General features: G+C 41.0%; 1 protein-coding gene across 1 annotated transcript in view; it reads left to right on the top strand.

The window, feature by feature from the left end:
- The window catches only part of grik3 (glutamate ionotropic receptor kainate type subunit 3), a gene marked incomplete at its 5' end in the record, with an annotated part of 106039 nt that overhangs the window by 40523 nt on the left and 42919 nt on the right, over positions 1-22597 (top strand). The window contains 4 exons of the mRNA XM_080767407.1: positions 17953-18126; positions 19519-19776; positions 19906-20087; positions 22405-22458. Coding sequence (XP_080623533.1) covers positions 17953-18126; positions 19519-19776; positions 19906-20087; positions 22405-22458 — 668 coding nt within the window. The remainder of the gene's footprint in view (positions 1-17952; positions 18127-19518; positions 19777-19905; positions 20088-22404; positions 22459-22597) is intronic.

Here is a 22597-nt window from a genome sequence, read left to right as displayed (position 1 = left end):
TGTGTGTGTGTGTGTGTGTGTGTGTGTGTGTGTGTGTGTGTGTGTGTGTGTGTGTGTGTGTGTGTGTGTGTGTGTGTGTGTGTGTGTGTGTGTGTGTGTGTGTGTGTGTGTTAGTGTTGTTCAAGTGACAGATGCATGGTTCATATTGTAAATAATTTGCGTGGTTTAGCAGTAACTTTGGGAAAGTGTCATAGTAGCTTGTTTACAATTGAAACGGACTTCCTGTGCACTGACTTCCCCTTCAAAATAAGAGCAACATGTAATGATTAGTCAACACAAGTCTAACATCACATTTCAGTTCCTTTTGAATGCCTGTCTCAGCTGTTGGTGTGCAAATGCGCCTGGCATGCCTTTGATCTACCGCGCAGGAAACTTTTTGACGACGCATGCACACTGGCGTTGTGTGCACCTGGCGCACCTGTTGTGTGGCCCCTAGGTTTTTGTCTTTTTCCCTGGATTGGAGCAGGACACCAATATGCCCACCTACTACAATAGGTTGACTGCCATATTGCATTTTCTTCAATCTGGTTACACCCACAGATTCTGCCCGAAATTCACCCAAATCTCTACACATTATCGCTGCAGTCATTTGAAAATATTATTAGTATTATTATTAATATTATGAGTTTTGGTATTCCATATTGAGGGGTCAGGGTTCACTCACCATAGGGGTGCCACAAATGTGACAAATCTTGCTGTTTGGTCGAGAAACATTTTCACCACTGTTACTGTTTAGGATGACACAATCATGACGTAACCTCCTGGAATACTGGTCCTTGCTTCCCCTTTTACATTCCATTCATTTGCCTTCTAGCTGTGAGGCGACAGCATTACCGACTGGGCCACCGTGCTCCCTTGCAATACATTATTCTGTCTTTTTTTTGCTTAGTGACTCAAAAACTCACAATAGATTATTCATTGAGAAATTCGTCTTCGAACTTAATATCCTTTTCATGGCCTTATATCCATCCGGGCTAAACTTCCATTTGAGTTCCAATTCCCTGTGACTTCCATCCCGACTCCCTTTAGGTTCTGACTTCACAGGCAGTTCTGCTGGGGCCATATTTTAACGTACTGATAAGAGTCCTTAACAGTTACCGAACAAACACTCCAAAGCAATGATAACCTCTATAGCTAGGGGTGCAAATTACTTTTTGGGGCTAGTTCTCAGAGGAGCACCTGGAGATGTGGCTTGGTGCGCACGGCAGGCAGACGCCTCTACTCTATACCTCAAAGTTACTTTGCCCAGCATGAGACAGAAAATATGAGCTACTAAATTAATTGTGTTTGATCTGCCGCACGACATTTATTTTGAACACGCATGCGCACCAGTTAAGTGCACCCCTGTCTATACAGTAGCAATGATTACTATGGGAATATAGAGATATTTAAAATAAAATAATATAAAATAATAATGAAATAAGCTGCACTTTTCTATTCTAGAGATATTTATTTAACACATATTTTATCCAACAGATATCACTTTACTTACTCCCCTTTAAAGATCCCTTCTTTAATTGAATGTATCTTTCATGTCCCTCATGCCGTATATTTCTTCGTTCAATCACGCAATTTCTGCATTGGCCTTTCTTAACAGATATGTCACTGATGGGGCGTTATAGAATGTGACAATCTCTAGGAACCAATTTGTGTTTTTTATCCAATTTGCTGAGACCCATGAAACTGCTTTGTGGTTTGTCTAATTTGCACAATGCACTCCCAGATCCTTATAGGCGTTGCTAGTGAAATCAGTGCTAAATAAATGGATACTTATTATTATTGTATAAGATGCTCAGTGTAGCATGCTTCATGTCAAATGACGTTTGTTTGTTTGTTTGTTATTATTTTCAAAGTTTACTCATTTAACTTCAGAATGTTTGGATTTGACTGAAATCTCATTAGAAGCTGATATGGTCACAAAGGGATCTGAGAGCTTTTTAAATAGACCGTGTGTGACCGTTCTATTTTTGAAGAAAATGCCCAATCTGATCCTAAACTTTGTTGTTGTTTCTTATTTTCTTTCTTCTCAAGTGTCATTTATGAAGTCGTTTTTTCTAGCTAAAATCCAATCAGAATGTTTGATGGAGTAGATTAGATGGATGAAAGATTCTCTCGCGGGTGGCGATATAAAATTAAGCTGCCATGCATTATTGAACTGACATAATGAAGCCTACTGTACCACAATCTCTTGACAATTCATACAGAAATGTAGATGTACCCAAGAGTTGTGTACATTGTTTGGCAGTGCAAACAGCAAAGAAACAATAAATCCTTCTCCAAACAGATGCCTATACAGCAGATGCACAGTTCCATTAATGTTATTGAAACAACATAACCTCCCTTTTTACAATCTTATAGTTCAGGCTGTAAGAGCACTACCAAATATGAGTATGTTATTGTTCTCCTGAGAATCCTCCTTTCATGTTGCATTCGATGCTCACAATATTGTGCAGTAGTGCTTCATAAATCAGATGGCATATTTCTTACAGTCCCAACACTTAAATGTACATTCAAGTTAAAGAAGTAAACTAAACATTATACTGTGTTTAATTTTAGTAGTCTTTTTGGCAACACCCCTAGCTCGATGGTTATCATCACAGGTCAGAAATGAATGCTTGAATGTTGAATGAAACGAATGTGTTTTTCCCTGTAGAATGTCTAGGATGTTTACACAAGCCAGGTAGTAGAAGTATACATTTTATCCAATCAGGATGAAATATGAAAGATCTGAAAGGTATATTTGAATGACATGACTGATAATGTGTACCAATTTGCGTGATGTTTGCACCCAATTTTGTAGGAGTAGTAGCATATGTATTTGCAAAAATAGACCTCCTGGTGGCACTATAAAAGGCTGATTTGGGGCAGGGATTGTTCCCCTGGGTGTGTGTGCAAAGTTTCACGTTGATCTGTCCAGCTATAGGTACGAACTTCAATCGAGCTATAGCGCCATCATGAAGCTGATTTGAAAGATGTAGGTTCTGCTCTGGCCTCCAGGGAGTGTCTGTCCACAGTTTTACTGTTCGGGCCAATAGTGCCGGAGATTAGCTGTACAATATTCTGAAAGAACGAGCCCTTTCCAAGGACTAGAGGGGCGGATTCAAACTAGCGATGGAAACGACGCCGGCTCACCTGGCATGGCAGCTCACCAACCTATGTGCCCGCCTAGCCTCACCCCGCCCCCCTCCTCCCCTCCCATGGAGAACACTGACCTCACCAAATTTTGAGTGACGCCCCCCTGCACTCTGATTGTTAAGGAAAATACAAGGTTCACTCCCACTCCTACACCAGATTTCCTTTCCACTTCCCCTCTGGCTTTTTCCCCCCCTCTCAAAACCAAAACGCGGGGGTCTGGACCTCATTACTTCTAACATTATGTCTGGCAAACTGGTTAACAAGACAACGCACGTTCAGTCAAATATGTAGTTTTATTCATGTTTCATGTTTTCGTTTATACATAATGTTTTAAAGAGTTTTTTAAAGAGCTCTTTGTGGTTAGACGTTTGTGATTTACTAGTGCATTACGACTAGTCTGGTTTACAGCCTGATTCTCTACGTTCCACGGATTTGTTTTGTCACTTTGCGCGACAAAAGCATATGACACTTCAATTAGTTCAACTTGACTGAGGTCATATTTTGTTATATTTGAGCAGCATATGTCTGTGCTGTTCTGTTGACAGAACAGCACATAGCCCGGGCAGCCTGTGGATGCAAATTAGTGTGTGTGACTCCACTGATATGATTGGAGGCGTACTGTAACTTTCCTCCAGAGAATTTGATCTTTCTTATTGGCTTCCCAGAAGAACCTACAGGGACGCTCTTCTGAAAGAAAGGCATGCTATATGGGTGTGTTATTTAAATGACACTCATCAGATCAGTCAGATTTAACAAGCCTCCAACCATTATATGCTGGGATTGGCTGGATATGATTGATGGATAAATTACACGTGGATGTGGTCGTAAGCTAATTTAAGGTGATTTCTACGTTTCATTGAAAAATTAGGGCCATTGTGAAACATTGTTTAGCATTTGTATAGCAAGTCTCAAAAAACATACTTTTTAAAATCTTCCTAATTGTATTAGTTGTCAAAAACAAATGTAATTCTCCCTCCCTGCATGTGGACAAATAGTTTGTTCTGTCACATGACACTGTGGCTGGAAGCGAGCCAGTACTGGTTTCCTTTGAGATAATTTTGTCCTAGGCACGGGCAAGACACTGAAGACAGTCGGCACTACTGTACGCACACACACGCACGCACGCACGCACACACACACACACACACACACACACACACACACACACACACACACACACACACACACAGGCCTTAATGCCTCCCAAAGCGGCTGTTGTGCATGCAAAGTGATGGGATTTTCTCCAGCTGCGAGCTACCTTTATGTCCTGCTGTGACAAGGTACGCAGGCTGCAGGTCTGCTTCCCCTCAGCTACTGTTGTTTGTGGACAAAAGAGTATACGGCAGTGGGTGAGAGGATGGATGGCAGCAGACACGGGTAAGCTGGCACAGCTTTAGGGCCCCCTGCATCCACCTGGCGTCAGCCCTCATTGTCTCATTGTCATTCCCCCTCTCTCTCCCTTTCTCTCTCCTTCACTCCCCTCTTTCTCTGGCAAACACATGGATTGAACTGGCTCTGAGGTGAGGCTTTGGAACACGGAAGGGTTTTTACGTCAACACTAACAATAGGCCACACAGAGGAGGAGGGAGGTGGGCATTTGTGTTGTACATTGTGGGGGGGATAGTCCAGTGGAGGTTTGCATTGTGCAATGTTCCTGGAAGGGGATTTGTTGTGGTTTATGAAAGGGCACATGCTGCTGCACCAGGCTAATCAATTTTGTGTCCTCGCCCCGGTTGTCCCAGAAATTCTCCTTGTGCAACGCCTGGTGCCCCAGAGACCGTTTGCGTCACTGGGGTCTCTGTTGGTGAGAAACAAGCGAAGTTGTTATAACATCTAGATAGCCGCAGATGCACTTCCAACTCTCCTGTTTTCTATTCACACTACTGCACACCCCTATACCCCTAATCATGACCGAGGTGCTCTGCACGGTGCAGAGCACTGGCTCCACACCCTGCCAGATTATCCGGTGTGAATGTTTGAGAATGATAATGAGATCAAAACACCTCACTAAGCTGGGAAGAGAGGGTGGAGACCAGAGAGAGAGAGAGGGAGGGAGAGAGAGAGAAGGGAGGCAGGGGAACTGGTGCAAGCAGGAGAGGGTGAGCGATAGATGCGATAAATTGCAGAAGCAGAACCACTTGAGCATAAAATTAGATTTTACAAATGTGTTGTTACCTGACAGTCCACTGACGGAGGAGATATCACAACATTATAGGGGTGCATGAGTACTACTAATCGTATCAAAGAAATAAGAATTCCTCTCAGCTTTGATAGAGGCCGATGGAGATTCAATGTGGACAGTGAGTTGGTGGGGGGATAACATAATTAAAACAGCCATTCTCATTATGGACTTTAACATAAGAAGACCAAATTCAATTTATATGATAATATATTATGCTCTGTGGAAGCTTCGCATATTAGAACACATTTGTTTAAGCAGTGTTACGCAGACAACGCTCTGACAGTGAGCGGTGAGTTTAGATTTCACATTTTGAGACAATGAAACATTATGCCATGTCATGGAATATGAGAGGTTGGCCAGCTTGTGAATTTCCTTGGAAAAAGTCAATATTGCTCACTCAAAGGGGGTTATACATTACTATTTTGCGGGTACAATTGCTAGCACCATGTAATTGTTTTGTGATTACAATCACACAAGCAATACGATCTACTCTACTCTAGATAGAAATGCCGTTATTGCTTTGGTGTTATAAGAGGTGTAGTATTTCAATATTATAAAGTTTAGGCTTATATTCAGTATTCAGTATCAAGTGTGCTTATAATAACTGAGCAGGTGGCGGTACAGAGCTCAAGTGTGTGTGCTTCAAGCTACACGCTTGCCCTCCCGGAATTATCCCCACTGAGGGGTGGGCGGGGCTGGGAAGGAGCGGACAGGCGCAGTCAGCGCACACAGAAGTCAAGGCAGATGGCTGTGTAGTTGAAACACTGCACAACGAACGTGCGTTTATGAGAAACAACAAAAATATTAACTTTAACGAAAACAGAAGCGCAACACGAGGATAAAGAAAACATTCAATGTCCAGTTTGCTATTTCACAACTACTACTAGTCTACTACCACTACTACTTTGGTGTTGAACCTTTGAATTTCTCCAAGTATCATAAACTTGTATTATAAAGTTGTTAGGCAGGTTATGTGGGGATTATCTGACGTGATCTGACACATGTCTCTTGCCACTGGGCAGGGACCCTGTCCAGAGCCCGGGCAGGGACCCTGTCCAGAGCCCGGGCAGGGACCCTGTCCAGAGCCCGGGCAGGGACCCTGTCCAGAGCCCGGGCAGGGGCACTGCACCCCCTGCGGCGACGCGTCGAATTTGAAGTCGGTATTAGGGCAACCGGTTAAATGAGAGAACAAGTACCCTGGTCTGCATGCATAATATTTCTGAAAAATGTGGAGAGGCTGCATTCTCCGCATGCATTTAAGATTTAACGAAGATAGACTACCATGCAATTATGTGTACGCAGAATGACCTGTCAGAGGGAGAACAAATGAACGCAGTTCATTCTAATTAATGGATTGAACACATTTGAGGAAACATTTATTTGCCAAGTTATTAGTGGTTACGATGGATAGTTAAGTACACCGTCAAGACTATGCTGAAGATTGAGCGCCTGAGTTTGGATGATGAATGGAGACTCTCATTAAACCAGCCCACCAGAGGGATAGTACTGTATAATAGTGCTCAGGAACAGACGCCGAGAAAATAAATGTGTGCATATACCTGTAAGCACCCCCTTCCCAGTGCGGACGTGTGGATATTATTTTATTCACTATAAATGTAAAGGATTTCAATCCAAAATGTTAAGTTTTATCTTTTTTTGGTGGGAGCTTTTTTTATTGAAAACATAATCACCTGTAGCTACTTGAAATGGAATCCATTGTGTGCTTCTTGGCTGACAAATAAGCCTATACATGCTATTTTAATGACCATCACATCTTCATGTGGCTATCTTTGATTGTTCTCAACTGATTTTAACTTAAGGACATATGAAACTGAAATCCCCAAGGGAATGCACTTCATACTGGAAATGTGACAGTTACGATATGAGTTCTAAAAAGGTTACTTTATTTTTGTGTTGTTTAAGGGCAAATAGTTCTACAATAGTGCAGTCCTGATAAAAAAGTCTATAAAGATGACATCAGCTAATTAAATTATGTTTTATGGTAAACTTGTTATTATGAAATATCTATTATCAACTTTAATATATGGACACAAAGACACTTTCTCACATCAACTGGGTACTTATTAAGCATAATTACAATGTGCACATTATGTGATGCAATTATAGAACAAGTGCAGGCTTGTAATAAAGGGAAGTGGGAGTGCCATTGGATAATTATTGTATTACACATACACAAGGCTTTAATGAATTGTAATCATATTACTCATAACGGAGCCTATACAATGCATCAATTTCATATTTGATTTAACAAATATTCAAACTCTTACCTGTTATCTCAATGCAGTATTTTGATCAGCTGTGGCTATTATCAAGACAGACCACACACCAGAGTATATAGCCAGTAGTAATTTCCTTTCATGCAAGTTATCATTGATAACTTGACTGCTGTTTTTGGCCAATACAATGCACATGGCATCATTTTTATTATAAGCAATATAATGGTCTCGTGCAACAATATTAGAATATAGAATTTAGCCCACAGCGGGTTGTGTTGTTAACCGTAATTATCGAAGAAAATGTTTTTCCTGAAATTGGTTGCTTTTCCAAATGTTCATGATTGCTTTTTTTTGTGGGTGCTTTGTGCTGCTCATTGTTTGCTGCCATCATTGTGAAACTGTGAGTGCTTTTGCACATCCATGGAGAGGGGAATCTATTCAGTGGCCAGTGGGAGATTGGGGATACTACCAGTGAAAAGAACGTACAAAAGAGCAACCCTCAGAAATGCAGTGGGCGAGCCATGTATCCAAGAAGAAGAATGAGATAGTCTCTCACATTGTTTAGGGCTTGGCATTGGTTTGTCTGGCGGTTTGTCTGGCAGCAAAGGAGGCAAGTTTTCAGTAACTTACATATTACAGTACACTACACTCACATACACTTGATAGATTACCCAAATGAAGGCATAATGCAGTGAAGACATGAAGCAGTGATTTCCACTACAAAACAATGTGACTGTGACTATTCCCCCAATTTCTTGAACATTTGATGTTTCTTGGCTGCTGCTTGCTGTGTAACTTGCTGTGTTACCAGGATATTTCAATGGTAACCACTGGCCTCTGTATACAGTATATACAGTATGAGTATGAATGAGTATATATATAGGGCAAATCTCTTTTCCTTTCTAAGGGAAAACGTAAACTGCACAGTGTTTTTTCTTCTTGCTCTGTCTGCCCTGTCTATAAAAATAATAGACAGCCAATTGTTGCGACCCTCCTCATCATTGGGCACACAGTGAAATGCTGTGAAATACTTTGACAACATAACATCTGGACCAATTTCAGACAGTATGGTAAGGGGGAGGAGAAATGGCAGTTCACTGTAGAAATAAAGAGGTAGACATCTACTGTAGCTCCTTCGGCTCTGGGGCACATGTGTCTCACTTGCAGGCAACAAGGAGGCAAGCTTTCCCGAGAGGCGAGATTCCTTGTGAAGCATATTGCAGAAGTATAGCGAAGCATGCCTGATGCAAATGAAGCATCCTTTTTTTGTGACTGTGTCACACCGCAAATATGACATGAGAGCAAAATGGCCGCTGTGTGAATATAGTCAATAGATCCAATCTATTGAGATTTCCCTGCTTGTCAGTTAAAAAATGTGAGAAAATGGGAAATACAAAAATGAAGGAAAACATTACCACGTTAAAATGTGGTCTGAAAATATAATTGTATATAAACAAAATAAAGACAAAAAACTGTGACCTTAGTTCTTTATGTATAGGCTATATAATACTGGATACTGAACATTGGACACTGCACCATTGTAAGTGGTAGCTTACTGTCTGTCTGTCTGTCTGTCTGTCTGTCTGTCTGTCTGTCTGTCTGTCTGTGGAGGCGTATGTTTCCCATTTCTGCACATGTACTGTACTATACGTCACCAACACAATGTCAGCCGTTTCTGGCGACATCAGGGTTCCCAGTATCTCCATATTCAGTCAATCAGTCGTATGGTAGTGGGTAGCGCACTGGTAATCTGACAAGGGCTACAGCGAGTACTCTGACAACTGCTACAATGGATTTTGCATAACGAAGTGTGGTATGCACTCCGATGTGCATCGTTCCCGACTTACATTGTTACCGACTTGCGGGTCCCTGAGTAGTGAATATAAATGTAAACCCCCCACTGCGAGAGTTAATGCTCGAATAATAAATACACACAGACTGTTTGTTTCTCGATACCAATAATGCAAAGAACAGACTTGAGTCCTTGGGAAGAATGAACTTGTCATGAAGCCAGATAGGTCAGGACATTTGTCTTTGTTGTGGTCACAAGTTACATGACCACACACTGCAGCTCTAATCAGCTGTACGTGTTTCAGTCATAACAATGTGACTTCACATCTCTCAAAACCACTGTATTCATTCATGCGGCACACATACTGTACTGTATAATGGCAAGAAAGAAACACAGCAATTCAATTCAATTCAATGGTAGTGGCAGGCCTTACTGGAGCCTATATAGTGTATATTACAAGTACTGCTGGGAGACAAACCCACACAACAATGTACGACTATGGTATCTAGCCAGACTTGGAGACAAGTCTAGCTATAGGCTTTGTCGTAGAGAAAGGTTTTCAACCTAGTCTTGAATGTGCAGAGCGTGTCAGCCCCACGGACCGAAGCCGGGAGAAGGTTCCACAGCTGAGGTGTCTGGGACCTAAACGCCCTGCCTCCTATTGTAACTTTTGATATTGTTGGGACAGTAAGCATTTTTGCATAATGTAGACGCACTGGTATTCTATTTGGTTTGTAGGGAACAATGAGTTCTTTGAGATATTGTGGTGCCTGACCATTGAGAGCTTTGTAGGTGAGGAGAAGAATTTTGAACTCTATTCTGTATTTGACCGGGAGCCAGTGTAGGGAGGCCAGTGAAGGAGTGATATGGTCTCTTCTTCTGGTACCTGTCAGCACAAGCGCCGCAGCATTTTGAACTAGCTGTAGGCTTTTCAGAGACTTACCTGGGCAGCCTGATAATAGCGAGTTGCAGTAGTCCAGCCTTGAGGTAACAAATGCGTGGACAAGTTTTTCTGCGTCATTTTTGGACAGGATGTGCCTAACCTTTGCAATATTTCGCAGGTGAAAAAAGGCAGTCTTTGAGATTTGTTTGATGTGAGATTTGAAAGACATATCTTGATCAAAGGTAACTCCCAGATTCTTTACAGTGGCCTTGGAGGCCGAGGTAATGCCATCTAGGGAAAAGTTCTCATCGGCTAGCTTGTCTCTTAGGGGCTTAGGGCCGATCACGATAACTTCCGTTTTGTCAGAGTTGAGGAGTAGGTAATTACGGGTCATCCAACTCTTTATGTCTTTAAGACATGCTTGAAGTTTGACTAATTGGTCGGTTTCGTTCGGTTTCATCGATAGATATAGTTGAGTGTCGTCCGCGTAACAATGGAAATGTATAGAGTGTTCCCTGATGATGTTACCCAGAGGGAGCATATATAAGGAGAAAAGTATTGGTCCAAGCACAGAGCCTTGTGGGTACTGAAAATAATACTTATTATTTTCAGTACAACTAGAGACCATTATAGGCTACAAGAATAGCTAATTTGATCTTTATAGACAGTCAAATTATTATAGACCAGATGACAGACCATATCAGACCAAGTCAACGATAAAATGTTCTTATTAGAAGAGATACAAATCTTATCAGATGTGGGCCCTGTGGACTAATGCATATAACATTGGGGGTCCTTGAAATAAAAATTTAAAAAGTTTTATAATCACTTAAACCACCTCAGGGGCATCATTTTACTTACAGTACTGAACAGATATGATTTGAATTTTGACACAATTAGGGACGATATCGTGCTCTTTGACAAGAAATCAAGAAAAAAAGGATTGACAGACAATTCTTAAATCTGTACTAGTGTCCATTCATAACACTTAAAGGCAGCCGTAGTAGAAAAATGACAAGAATGTTATTGATTTAGTCTCTTTGCTCTTTAGATATGAGTTTGATTTATATGGGGACACAGTGTTTTTATTTACTTATTTTTATTTATTTCGTTAGCTCATGATGTAATATATTGTCAATTTGTCATAAAGAAACACTTCTAGAAATATAGTGTTCATGGTTCTGACTGTGATATTGAAGTGTGCTGTTGTTTTTCTGTACATGTTCATTCTCCTCACATCAGTGATGTAATTATACAAGGAATCATAAATTAAGAATAACAGGGGAATTTCTTCCAGGGAACACCAATTCACAATCACAGCACATCTAGAATCAGTCCGATGTTTTCTTGTCCCTTATGGGAAATCCAGTTTACAGTACAGCAAGGTTAGGAGCTTATATTATGTGATGTAATGTGGAAAGAGCAGTAGCTTGGACAAGGAGTATACTGTAGGGTTGGCAGGTGTTGTCTGTTACAGCTGAGCAAAATCAAAGCGTAGCGGCATAAATAAATGTTTGTTTTCGCCTGTACTAGTTCAGTCCTAAATCCTGTCACCTGAAAGGAAGTGGAAGTCGGATTTCACAAAAAGGGTGTAAAGGGCTGTCTATGATATTCTGAACTCCATACTCCTGGAGTCCTGACCGCTGACAGCAGTGATGTTCAACCTTTTTGTCACCCATCATATTCTGGCAAAGTACAGGAGTGTAGATCTTTAACCACCAAGTTACACCCATATACTTTACTTTAAGATAGTCCTTCATGCGTCCCTCATGCGCCCCCTCCTTTTTTCCCTCGACACCAAATCTCTTTTATTTTTATAATTAATTATGAATGAATAATTATCTGATCTACAAGCTCACAATGCTTCACATTGGGACACATTGTGAGCTTGCATAAAACTGCTACTTTTGTCCAAATGTTTACCCCTGAATAGGGTTGAAATTGTTAATATTCACCAAGACACCAACCTAACGCACATAGGCTGGCTAAAAAGATATTATACTGACCTGCTTTGTCAGTAGGCCTATGTATTTATCTAGCAGAGGACAAAAAATCTCATTCTGACTCAGTGCAAAACGCTTCTTTAACATTTTGAAGACACTGCAAAATCTCCTGTGCGTGCCTATTGTTGAAGTATAGGCCTAACAAATAGGTTAATATTCCATTGCCTGCACTGTTGCATGTGACAATAAACTATAAACTATATATTCAGACCACGACATACTAAACGTCCCTTACTTGGAATTATATGTTATAGTTTAGTCTTTTTTTCTTCTAGGCACTGTGACTATAATGTTTTATTCAGTATGTGCATCGGATCACATTTGTCTCTTGAGCAATGTACACTTAATAACCAGAATCTGAATTAGAATAGTTTATATTGCCAGGTACTGTATGTGTGCACTAAAGGAATTGCTCTGGTGTGTGGTGAGTCGTTGCAGCAGTACACCGAATAACAACAGAATTATGAAATATTTACACATTCAGTAAGTTCCCCAAACATAAATAAAAGTATAGATATGATCTATATGCAAAATACAATTCAGATGCTATTATGGACAATGTGAGGAAATAAATAATAAATATGAATGAATGCACTTTATGACAATGTGTACATATAAGATAGCACATTTTGCATTACACTTGTTTGTATTAAAATTATGTACAGAGGTAATAGTGACAACAATACGTGATTGTAGCACTATCTCTCTCTGTATGTGTGTGTGTGTGTGTGTGTGTGTGTGTGTGTGCAACTGTGCATGCGTGCGGCGGTGCGTGCGTGTGTCTGAGAGACAAGGGGAAAGAGAGAGAGAAAATGAGTATGTGTATGTGTACCTGCGTGTGCGTGTGTGCGCGAGCACGTGTGTGTAAGTGTGTGTGTGTGAGACAGACAGAGAGAGCGAGAGAGAGAGTGCGTGCGTGCGTGCGTGCATGTGTATCCATGCATGCGCGTGTCTGAGAGACAAGGAGAAAGAGAGAGAAAATGAGTGTGTGTGTGTGTGTGTGTGTGTGTGTGTGTGTGTGTGTGTGTGTGTGTGTGTGTGTGTGTGTGTGTGTGTGTGTGTGTGTGTGTGTGTGTGTGTGTGTGTGTGTGTGTGTGTGTGTGTGTGTGTGTGTGTGTGTGTGTGTGTGTGTGTGTGTGTGTGCGTGTGTGCGCGCGCGCGCGTGTACCTTTGTGTGATTGAGTGTCTGTCTGAGGAGGAGGAGAGGGTGGTGTAATGGTAGTCCCAGGGGCTAGTAAGGGGGAGGGGGAGTCCCAGTCCCAGAGGTCTGTCAGTGAGGGGCAGGGGACTTGTTTGTGAGCTTCACTGCCTTGGGGATAAAGCTGTTGATGGTGCATGTGGTATAGTGGACACGACAGACCAGTACCACTTGACGGTTGGTAGTTTTTGTCCACGGTGAGGGGGGTCAACGATTGTCTTTCCTGCTTGCTTCCCAGTCCTGGAGTGATAAGGTCCTAGAGAGATGGCAGTAAGAGTTTGGTAGAGTGCATATACTATATATCCACTGTCTGACACAATGCCATTTCCACCTGCTGCAATATGATATTATGTAAGTTTGACCATGCCCTTGATTGTGACTTAAGTTTGACCTTCGACCTTAACCTCCCAAAAGTGAATCTGCCCATCGCATGAAGTTAATCCATTATTGATTGCCATCACATTCGACCTAAAATATATCATCTATATATATCTATATCTATATATATCCCACCAAGTTTCAAGAAAATCAGCCCATTCTCTAGTTATTTTTATAACAGATAAACAATGAGGCAAAAACCTAACCCCAATCCAACACTGTTTAAAAAAATATAATATAACCTATTAGAATTGAAAACTCAAAAGGTTGATTTCAAATGTCCACACACACCTTGTACAGTCCTAGACAATGTTCAGCCAAGCCTACAAGAACTGAATGAAAAGCTAGTGACATAATAATACTAATACTAATTCTTATTAGTTCTTCAGCAGCAAATGATTACCTCGGTCTGTTCGGTCGTCGTGTTGCTAAGCTAAGCGAAGACTTGTTACAGGAATCTCTGGAGTATTAGCAGCAGTACAGATTCATAACTTTGGCTGTAAAGATAGGGGGATGGTGGGCGCTGGGAGTGTCTATTACTGTCCCCCTAAGAATATGTAATAGCTAAAGGTCAGAGAGATTAGACATAGACTTTTCTTGCTTTTGACAGAAAACAAAGCCTGCCATGTGCATACAGTACCAGGTTGCATGCCAGAGTGCTTCTAATTTCACATGCAAAACCACCACGCCATCTCTGCACGCACGTTACAGCATTTGATGCACTCCCATGTGATTCTGTCTTGTGCAGCTTGTTGGTGTTTTGGCTACTGTTATGGGGAGTGAGTGGTTGTTGACCCTTTTAATTAATAAGACATGAGGCCGGTTCTACAAATTCCTTCTAAATCAGTAGTTCTCAAACCACGCTATTTACAAAAAATGTTAAAAAATAGCAGATCGCAGTACGTCACTTCGTGACGTGCTGTGTGCTTGTATGTCTGCTATCTTTGAATAGCCAATGCAACATTTTAAACCGACACAGATGCTTTTCTGGTTTTAATGGTTTTTTTTTCATTGAATCTCTTTCTCTTACACCAACATTGTCTTGTGAATAGTTTTCTAGATTGTATTCATAAAGATCACTATTTACATTTGTAAATAGTGTCAGTTTAAAATAGACTTACCCACTAGTAGACTATAAGGAGCGCATCTAAGAGATTAACCAAAATATAGTTTACATGCATAGTTTAACAGCTTCAATACAACTTTCATTATTAGTAGTTAGCATTTCCTCAATGAGGTGCCTCTCCAGACACTTTTCCAATTCCAATATTTCCAAGTGCTGGTCTCTGTGAATATATTCCTTGATTACATTTAGAATGATGATTCAAAATTTCATGACAAATATAAATAGTCTAGAATTTGGACTAAGAACTTACTTTCTTTATTTTCTTATTTTCAATCGTCACATAGTCATGTCACATGTCACAGTATCTTAGTGCCATTTAACAGTTTACATATGTCATCTAAACATTACAGCAAATTTATAAAACATCACATGTGATTGAATTTGCATTAGATGGTTTTGTTTATCCTTTTGCTGTTATGAAGATTCATCTGAATGGTTCTACTTTCTTAACTTCTGGATATAAATGTATATGTTTTGAGGGGGAGACAGCTTTTGAATGCAGCTGAAAGAGCCATCTCACAGAGGGACAAATTATGAAAACAGTTTGCCACAATTAGCAGCTGATGTTTCCATTGCGCCAAGACCTCAGAGACATAATTATAGGCTTTTGTATTCTTGTCTATAGGAAACATGTTAATCAGAAGGCTATTGACAGAGGTTCACAAGAAGAAATCCTAAGTGTAAAGCCTAAAGTGCCTAGATTTGTGTGAACTGGTTGTGATGAATGACATTCACTATGATAATAAAAGGGAACTATGTTCCATGTTGTTTTCTGGCCCCATCCTATTAGAGTCAATTTCACAGGATGCTAAAAAGAAATGCTTTTCCATTATTTGATGGAGTTGACTAATTCTGTGTACATGCCTTTGCCATTGTACTTATGCCATTATTCTGAAAAGGGCAAAGCAAATTATGCACAGCAATCTTTCCTCCCAAGGAACAGGTTCCCCCTGTTTATTAAATTTGTTAGAGTGCTTCCAAGCAATACGCATTTTATCCTCTTAACAGTCAAATTACTATATACTCCAGCAATTACTTAATGTACTCTAATGAGATTTCCCCCCCATGAAACGGAAGAATTCATTTATTTTAATGTGACGCCGTCCACAGGGCACTTTATGCATCACATCCCTCCACAATCCAGGGGCTCTGGAGTCATAAATAGTGAGATCAGCATGGCTTTCTGAATTGCCACAGAGCAACAGAGGTGTGTGATCCGAATCATCCAGTCACATAGGATCTTGTCTGGGGGGAGACTAGTGGGTCACAGGTGCAACTCCTGAGCTTAGCTAACTGTGCCTTCTCCAGCAGTATTGAAATATTAATGGACAAATCTATTGATTGGAACCCTCTACTCTTTCCAGTGTAAATTGAACACACGCACGCACGCACGCACGCACGCACGCACGCACGCACGCACACACACACACACACACACACACACACACACACACACACACAATAATTAATTCAGCATGGAAAAAGGGATAGACATTTACTACAGGGAGTCCAGGGGCGTCCCCAGCTAAATAAACGGGTCTACAACTCAAACTAACGATTTTACTGATGATTTTACTGTCAAGATGTGGTCTAATGCAGAGAATCCCAATAATCCCATTTTTTCCCCCAATATTTATATGTTATATATACAGTATTTCAATATTTTCAAATATTATTTGCAACTGAATGGCTGTACAATGGAAATGAAGAGTTTACATAGTACACATAGTACATGCATAAACTTTCCTTAATGATTATATCTGGTTTCAGTATTTATTTTTTATGTATTTTCTCTATTATTAAGGTTATTGTAGCGGTCAATTTGTAGCACTTCCCGGGGTCCCCAGCCAAAAACGTTGAGAACCCCTGGTCTAATGCACATCCAACGTTGAGAACCCCTGGTCTAATGCACATCAAACGTTGAGAACCCCTGGTCTAATGCACATCAAACGTTGAGAACCCCTGGTCTAATGCACATCAAACGTTGAGAACCCCTGGTCTAATGCACATCAAACGTTGAGAACCCCTGGTCTAATGCACATCAAACGTTGAGAACCCCTGGTCTAATGCACATCAAACGTTGAGAACCCCTGGTCTAATGCACATCAAACGTTGAGAACCCCTGGTCTAATGCACATCAAACGTTGAGAACCCCTGGTCTAATGCACATCAAACATTGAGAACCCCTGGTCTAATGCACATCAAACGTTGAGAACCCCTGGTCTAATGCACATCAAACATTGAGAACCCCTGGTCTAATGCACATCAAACGTTGAGAACCCCTGGTCTAATGCACATCAAACGTTGAGAACCCCTGGTCTAATGCACATCAAACATTGAGAACCCCTGGTCTAATGCACATCAAACGTTGAGAACCCCTGGTCTAATGCACATCAAACGTTGAGAACCCCTGGTCTAATGCACATCAAACGTTGAGAACCCCTGGTCTAATGCACATCAAACGTTGAGAACCCCTGGTCTAATGCACATCAAACGTTGAGAACCCCTGGTCTAATGCACATCAAACTTGGGGTCCTTGAAATTAAAAAGGCTGAGAATCGCTGATCCATTTAACCAGTGTACAGTATAGTATTCTGTAAAGGGTCATGCATTCCCAATGATCTGTTTCATACTCTTACTCTTTTCTGATACAGTAGACTCTCTCTCGCTCTCTCTCTCTCTCTCTCTCTCTCTCTCTCTCTCTCTCTCTCTCTCTCTCTCTCTCTCTCTAGCACACACACACACACACACGCACACACGCAAAAAAAACACCCTTCATAGATGATGACTTCAAAGGTGATATCCCTGTTTGAACTGTAGCATTCAGCAAAGCACGGTGCTCCATGAAAATTAAGGTTGTAATGAAAATTATGTGATATCTGCTTTTAGAAATGAAAATGTGAGAGTGCTGTTTCAATGATAGACTACTCTTCTCATGAAAAACATGAAAAAATAATACTTTTGCCCCCCTCCTCCCTATATTAACATGGTATGTATCATGTTCTTGTTTCTTTTCAGGGGGGATTTTTGAACTAACCGAAGGACCTGTTCCACTTGTCAGCGGAGAGGAGCTTGCTTTTAAATTTGCAGTCAATAACATAAACAGAAACAGGACTTTGTTGCCAAACACAACATTAACATACGACATACAGAGGATTAATATCTACGACAGTTTCGAGGCTTCAAGGAAAGGTGAGTGTCTTGATCAGTGTTTCTTTAAAGATGGTGAATATGCTTCAGTGAAGGTTCTGGACAGTGAAAAACGTTTGTTAACTTACGTAGTTTGTAGTTCATTGTTGTGAAATTATGTACTTGCCCTGCCTACATTGTACTGTAATCAGTAACACAATAATGTAATTTAATTATTTATTTTATTAAATAATTATTTTAATTTAACAGTGAATTACACTCTTATGGCAACATAATGAAATAGGCATGTTTTTGGTTTTGAATGTGCTGTCTAATTTATAGGTAGGCCTAGTACAAAGCTGGGTTGTGACAAAAACAAAGAAATGTATTACACATTTGAAAAAAGTAATGCATATTACTACATTAAAAAAGTAATGCAAATTACTAGTAGTGTTACATTCGTTGCATTCATTTTGAGGACTCCACTGCATCCCAGAGTCATCACTGTGATTGTGCCAGTATGATTCATTGCACGTGACGAATAAAAACTTGATCAATATAACATTAAACCTTACATATGCCGTTATCAGCACAGCTCCATATCCTAGCAAGGACATACAGTACACAAGATCTTTTTTATACCTAAAAGCCAACAGCCCAGAGCAGGTCAATCTAGGTGGCACTGCATGGTAGTGGCTATAACTGCATCAAAATAAAACTATCAATGTATAAAACTTAAACTTATAATAATTCCTCTGCACTTGGGTAGTGCAGGGTAACATTTGTCTAGGGATTTGAAACCACTGAGGTGCATGCGGAGTATATGAACACCATTGCCTGTGTCGGGAGGGAAGCAGGGTGGGGATGGCGATTTTTGTTGCTGCGCTAGCGACTCAAATGGGATGGAGTTGTGCCTATAGTGGGGTTTTTGTAGTGGGACGGAGTGCGATACGCTGCATCCTCCTGGTGGGGAAAAGGAACAGTATGCATATTGCATTACAGACTAATGTAATTTAATGTAAATAATGTAATGTGTTATACACCCACACTGCATGCAAGCAAGTAGCAATAAGCCATATTTACTTGGGTATATGCATTATAGTATTTTCCTGCTCACTACTCTCTGCCTTTTCTATTAAACAATATAGGCCTACTCGTTCCAAATGTCAATTATTTTTTTAAATTGTAGCTACAGTATAAAAATCTTATTTGAGCTTCAGAGCCAGACAACTGAATGTAAGTGTGCGTGGTGCGTGCGTGCGTGGTGCGTGCGTGCGTGGTGCGTGCGTGCGTGCGTGTGTGCGTGCGTGCGTGCGTGCGTGTGTTCTGCGTTCATGCATGTGTGTAACATGCCCAACCCTGATAGTCATATATTTGAAATTCTCAGAAAATCATTGGCAAATGTATTGTTGAAGATGTAACACTCTAACATGCTTTCTCCTCTTACCATTCTAGCTTGTGACCAACTGTCATTAGGTGTAGTGGCAATATTTGGGCCCTCACATAGCTCATCGTCCAATGCCGTGCAGTCCATCTGCAACGCACTGGAGGTACCACACATCCAAGTGCGATGGAAACATCACCCAATGGACAACAGGGACTCCTTTTATGCCAATTTATACCCAGATTATTCGTCATTAAGTTATGGCATACTGGACCTGGTGCAGTACCTTAAATGGAAAACGGCCACCGTTGTATATGATGATAGCACAGGTGAACAGGCTTTAATTTCCACTCTGTATACATTAATTAATTACTGTATGTATACAAATCACAATATTCCTGTGTACAATTGCTGGACATGGGTTATTAGTGTTTGTGCTGTTTTTTCCCCCCCTAAAGGTCTTATTAGACTTCAGGAACTGATAATGGCCCCCTCCAGGTACAATATCAGACTGAAGATCCGTCAGCTACCGCTGGATTCACAGGACACCAGACCTCTCCTCAAGGAAATGAAGAGAGGACGAGAGTTCCGCATCATCTTCGACTGCAGCCATCACATGGCTGCGCAGATTCTCAAACAGGTGAGCGTGATGCTTTTATTGATTCTCTGTTGTACGATAGTGCCGGAAATAGCCCATCTAAAAACACTTTGTGACCACAGATAGCCGATCCATACAAACTCACATGACGCAGTGTAAACTTGTGAGCTTGTATGCATGCAGTCTACTGTAGATCGGGTTTTTTACAGACGGCGTACTGTATAAATCAGGCTTGAGGTTCAGTACGGACATCATAGAGTGCAACTTCATGTAAAATGCAGCGTGTACACTGTGCGCTGCTTCTCAGATCTTCGCATGGCTGGATAGATGAAAGCGTGAGCGCCTCATCGCAGCTGTCAAACGACGCCAATTCACTCATATCAGATCATCTGTTACCAAAAGTAACTACAGTCAGAGGACTTACATCAAAAAGAGCATCCGAGCCCAGCCATATTGCTTGATATTGAAAGGGTGTTTTGTTGTGACATATGTTGTGTTTGCGACTGAAATATGGTTGGTGGAAGTTTAGGTTACGTTATGAAAATTACAAGGTGGTATGACAGTCATAATATGCGACTCTGGCATGTTAACTGTCCTTCACTGCCATTTAAGATAGATAATTAGCCGTTCCTGTGCTTGTTCCAAAATTAATATTGTGTGTTAATTTTCTATTTTTCAGTGAAATGCCTTGTGATTTCTGCATAAAATCTCTGTCTGGCTGACGGCACAGCTTGCACAGAATTTGATTTACATTCTGAGGCTCAGGCAGTAATGACAGAATTTATCAGCTACCCCACCAAAGCTGACCTGCAGGCCACTGACACTTTATTACATCTTAACAAAAGAGCTGTGCCTATCCACGGAAATAAATGGAAAATTGTAAGCATTTAATTTATGTTTTGACTGTGAGAAGCAGTGTTGATGTACCACGCACGATGGAGTAAGGACTGATAATGGATTTGGAAGGGTTTAGTCATGGGTGCATGAAAAATGATGTCCTCTCAGCACTACTTTACTATACTATTTTTGGAATGTTGTTTGACGGTCCCAGTGCTCCCAGTAAAATATATTTAAAAAATAAATGTAACCATAACTTACTCAGATGCCTGCAAATGTGTACAAATGTACGCCCTCTCAGAGTTAAATTAGCATGGAGGATTTGACTGGGTAATGCGTAGGGTATAAAACCTGTCCTGGTCCTGGAATACCCAAATGCAACAATTCTTCTGTCAAGTTGCATGCCTCCTGCAGGTGGAGGGGAAGGGAAAGGGAAAACATGGCAGTTCAGACAGACCTTCTGCTTGGAACATAATAGGAGCCATATCCCAAGTGTCTCTTAAAAGCACTGACCTCTTTTACAATGGTTCCATCCCAGTGGCTCTGTCACGTTAAAAAAAATAAAAATTAAGTGCCTCTGCCACCACTGGTGGAGTCAGGGACAGAAGGAGTTTGCTGAAATGAGGTTGATGTACAACAGAACAGAACAGAACAGAATATAGACATGAAGAATAGAATACCATATGTAGTGTGACAAATGTCACGTGTCTAATTAATTGCGCTATTAGGACAGAATCGTTGTGATAATGTTTCAGTCAGCAACTGGCACTTTAATTTATGAGCACACCTGGTTAAAATAAATGGCATGACGTTTTAATGCCACATGGTTTCGGCCGGCATCGATAGATGAAGCAGAGAATTCACCTTTAAATCACAGGTTTCTTTATTTACACAACCTTGGCTTCTCTTCACAACAGATGGCATGGCAATTAAATAGTGTATAAGAAACACTGCTGCCAGGGGAATGTGTGGTGCTTTTGAATGTAGATTGAGTGAAAGAAGTGGCGAAGTGGGGGATGGGGGTGGGGGGGTGTTGGATATGGGACAAAGATTACCTCTCTCTGTTGATTGAAGGCTCCCCTTTCTCCTGGGAAAACATCACATGACCCAAGCCATTGCAAACCATTTAAATGCATAGAAAAAGCATCTATGTTGGTTGCTCTAAATGCTCTTGAGCCGCAGCACAGATGCACACGATGCTACCACAACAACAGGCAACAGCAGAAACCTCTCCAAAGAACAACAGGCAATTGACATCATTCAAATATGTTATTTTTCTTTTGATGAATCCTCTTCCTGATGAAAGACTATTTCTGGATCTATGTAACATTGTTTGTGATATTGATTCCAAATTGCCCTGATATTATTGCCCTGACCTATTTCTAATCTGTATCTCTCTCTCTCTCTCTCTCTCTCTCTCTCTCTCTCTCTCTCTCTCTCTCTCTCTCTCTCTCTCTCTCTCTCTCTCTCTCTCTCTCTCTCTCTCTCTCTCTCTCTCTCTCTCTCTCTCTCTCTCTTCCAGGCCCAGACCATGGGGATGATGACAGAGTACTACCACTACATCTTCACCACACTGGTAATGCACCACGCCTCTTAATGCAAATCCAGGCACACTTGTTCTCATCTCACCACAGAGTGAGCAATTGATGATTGGCCTTTTGGATCCGGCCTTTTGGATCCGGTCCATAATATCAATGTTGTTTGACAAACTGGCA

The sequence above is a fragment of the Protomyctophum bolini genome (assembly GCF_963924005.1).
Source record: "Protomyctophum bolini genome assembly, chromosome: 7".
NCBI lineage: Eukaryota > Metazoa > Chordata > Actinopteri > Myctophiformes > Myctophidae > Protomyctophum > Protomyctophum bolini.
Note: the sequence above shows the minus strand (reverse complement) of the source record. Positions and strands in the feature narration are given on the sequence as shown.